Source organism: Teleopsis dalmanni, chromosome 1, assembly GCF_002237135.1.
Source record: "Teleopsis dalmanni isolate 2A chromosome 1, ASM223713v2, whole genome shotgun sequence".
Taxonomy (NCBI): Eukaryota; Metazoa; Arthropoda; class Insecta; order Diptera; family Diopsidae; genus Teleopsis; species Teleopsis dalmanni.
In genome coordinates, this window is record NC_051846.1 from 54,156,239 (window position 1) to 54,159,948 (window position 3,710).

The following is a 3,710-nucleotide window of genomic DNA, read 5'->3' on the forward strand; positions in this document are numbered from 1 at the left end:
ATACTGAACACTTCACTTAATAAAAAAGCACTTTTAGCACTTTGTCTATTTAGATTTATTAATATTTTAGTCAATATATAAGTTTAAATAAGAATTGTTTTATAAACTGATAAATAAAAGTAAAAGATCTAGATATTTTGTCGCTCATGAATTCTTCGTTAATTGATAATTATTTAATGAAGTGTTACTTTGTGTATCAAAATAATCTAAAACGTTTTTATTATGAATCACAATTATATGAAAATTACAAGCTCTGTTTTTCATTTGTTCATTGCGACCTCGATAATAGTCATTTTAGACTACATATAAATTATTTCTAATATTCAAAAATTTGCATATTTTGAGAAATATGCATTTTACTTTAGATTAGATAGCATTTAATACATATTTCACTATCTGTTAATCACTTTTCTTATATGTACCCAAGATACAGTGCTGAAGAAACTTCTATCTGAAAAAAACCTTTATTCAAAAAATCCCCAATATGTTAAATCCGGTTTATACAATAACTTTAAGTTGCCAAATATTATTTCATTTGGCGTCTATTACTTATTATATTATATATACCTATATATGTTCAATACTAATTTCAATAAATTTGGAGAAATTTCCATGATATTTGAAAAAGAAAACTAATTTATCTAAAATATTTTTTAATTTCTCATACATCAATAAATTATTTTCTCACAAATACTTTTTGCTAAAGAATATTTCATCTAACTTTCACCCAGTTCCTGCAATCAATTCTATAGACTAAAGTTTTTAGTACTCGTATATTTTTTACTAAAAACGTAGAAAATTATTCAGTAATAGTGATGCAGTGTATTCCAGTAAAGGATAGTGACATAATAACAAAATATAATTTGTTGTTGTTCAGCAGCTGTACTTTATCAAACTTACTATACTTTATATGATAACGTACTGATATATAAAAAACAACAAACTTGATCAAATTTTATTATAAAATTTTTTTTTAAAGAAATCACCTAAAATTTATAAAAAAAAACAATTTTGCGAAACCTTTATATAATATAAACCAAGTTCTAGAGATAGATTACCATCTATTCAAAACTTTAGATACAGCCGGAAAAATTTTTTCTTTTCTTTAGAGACTCTATACGATTCTATGGAGAATTTGTAAAGTAAAGAAAAAAGAAATATTTATTTTAGATGTAGGTCCAGAAATCTTTTCACTTTAATGTACCGAATTTATAACTTAAACAACCTAAAGTTTGCGTTCGCAAAGCGATAATTAAATAAGTTAGCAGTTTTTGGAATAGGGTTTTAAAAGTGTATAGGTTTGTGTTCGAAAATACTTATAAATACCGACAACTAAAAGTACCGTTTATAACTCATGATAAAAGGTTTACACCATAATAGAAGGCCGACACTATGTGAAGCAGAGATTCGATTTATATATACAAAAATAAATGAGTGTATGCAAAATAAAGTAACTTTCTAGTCCGACATCTGACAAAAACCTCAATGGTGTCAGTATAGTTCTGTAGTGGATGATAAGTTTCTATATGAGAAAATTTACTGCGTGAACTGTCAGAATTACCAAATATTTTCTTTTTTAAATTCTTTATAAGACACCATATTTAAGTGTTATGATTATAACACAAATATTTTCTTTTAATATATGTTATTAGTTTTGTTACTGTTTCCAAGTCGAAGTGACAAGAATATACAGTTAATATTAAATTATAGGTTCAAATTAAATAATGTTAATTAAAATAAATTGCGAATGTATTCATCTGAGATTAGAACAAAAAAAACACTTTACCTAGAATAGTTAGTCAGAAACGTCATTGAACAGGAAAATATATAATTAATATTATTATTAAAGAACGTTTAAGGCTTAATGAGAAAATTGGTAATAGTTAATTTTACCTTATAGAAACCGAATAGTTAGGATGATAAATATATCTTTCGCTGTAAAACAGCAGTCAATTATTTCGGAAGCATTGTAGTAAAATATGCAGTTGGAAGTAATAAATTAATGAAAGAATATTTAAAAAAAATTACTAAAGAATTAATAAATAATTTTAAGAAATAAAAACTCAGTCTCTCATATTCGGACTCATTTTTAGTTACGCCAATTTAAGGCCGAAAGGAACAATTTCGATATTTCAATTTGTACGAATAGTTAAATTATAATCCACTTCTTCATGCAACATGCAGTCAAACACTTTCGGCTAATTCTTGAAAAATTGAACTTAAAAGGAAAAAACAACAACAACAGCAACAACAGTAGTAGTAGTAACAGCAACAACAAATAAAAATAAACACCAACAAGTTCAGAACAGCTTGTTTGCAGATACAAGCCATACAATCAACGCAGAGAACACGGACAAAAACGTTTGTAGTTTATATAGTTGTTGTTTACGAAAATGTTTGTATTGGCAGCGCTAGCTGCAGCAGCAGCAGCAGCAGCCGCAGCACCAACAGTAACAGTAACAGCAGCGGCGAAAACGACAACGACAGCAGAGGCAGAGGCTAAAACAACATACCCAACGTTTGCGTTTGTGTCTACCAATGTTGATGCCTTGTGCACTCATCGGATTTTCGTGGAAATGTATATCTTCGTGCCTAGCAAGGAACAATTTGATTTCGTTGCGAACGCTAACTTTTTCTTTTATTTTTCATTTTATTTTCGTTATTCAAATAAAAACTAAAAAACAATACCAGAGACCAGAGACCAGAGTAAGAGAGAAACCAATCCAAGGAGAAGAATTCTAAGAAACCACTATAATCAATGAAAAGAAAAATATATTGTGGCAAAAAAAAAAAATTTGTGAAAAATAATTTTGTTTTGGAACATTAAACTATTTTTTGTGGGGTGGTAAATTACACTGCAATTTTCACCTAAGCAATTAAATTTAATTTATTATTTTATGTGAATGTATAAGAACTTATTCTATTACGTTATATTTATATATATATATATGAGTAAACTTCTAAATAGGAGTATAAGAATATAGGACTTACCAGATAAAATCGGTGCCAACCATTACGATCAGGAATACTGTTATATTCCGCTTCAATGCTATTTATATTGCTATTTCCATTACTGTTGCTATCACTGGAGGCATTGCTGTCATTGATGACGCCTACACCAGCTCCTCCTCCAGCGTTGGTATTGTTTGTTGTCGTCGAAGTCATCATAACCAAATTTCAATGTAATAAACAATTGCTCACTTCTTTCAATTTCACAGTTAAGTAATTTTTTTATTTTACCGCTATTGTACGAAACTGCTTTTTTTTTAATCTTTTATATTATATGTATATATATTTTTTATTTATTTATTCTTTGAACTATATATATTTGTTTTCTTTTAGTACAAATTCAATATAAACATTTATGAGGAACGCATTTATTTGTGTAGATGTTGAAAACAATTGCAAGACGATAAAAAATTATTACAACAGCAACATTTTTATTTCGAATGGAATCAACAAAATATGTCGTTTTTTAATACATTTAAAGCCACTTGCACTTCTTATTTATGTTTTATTCATATGCAAATAAAAATTAAAATAAATAAAAACCTGCAGCACTTTTTACGTCTAAAAATTAAATTAATCAAATCTCTTCTTTCTTCCTTCCTTATATTAATATGTGCTGAATTAAAATGGCAGATAGAGAAAGGCAATATAAAAAAACCAGAGTTGATAATATAGCAAAAATTATTTTAGGGTTGACAGAT

At 27.3% G+C, this 3,710-nt stretch overlaps 1 protein-coding gene across 1 annotated transcript; it reads right to left on the reverse strand.

Moving 5' to 3' along the window:
- Positions 1-2,335: 2,335 nt before the first annotated feature.
- LOC119681457 lies at positions 2,336-3,165 on the reverse strand. The gene is made up of 2 exons (XM_038094663.1): positions 2,992-3,165; positions 2,336-2,548 (listed from the first exon to the last, which is right to left on the reverse strand). Exons 1-2 carry the CDS (start codon positions 3,163-3,165, stop codon positions 2,336-2,338), a joined length of 387 nt encoding a protein of 128 aa, XP_037950591.1.
- Between the last annotated feature and the right edge of the window lie 545 nt (positions 3,166-3,710).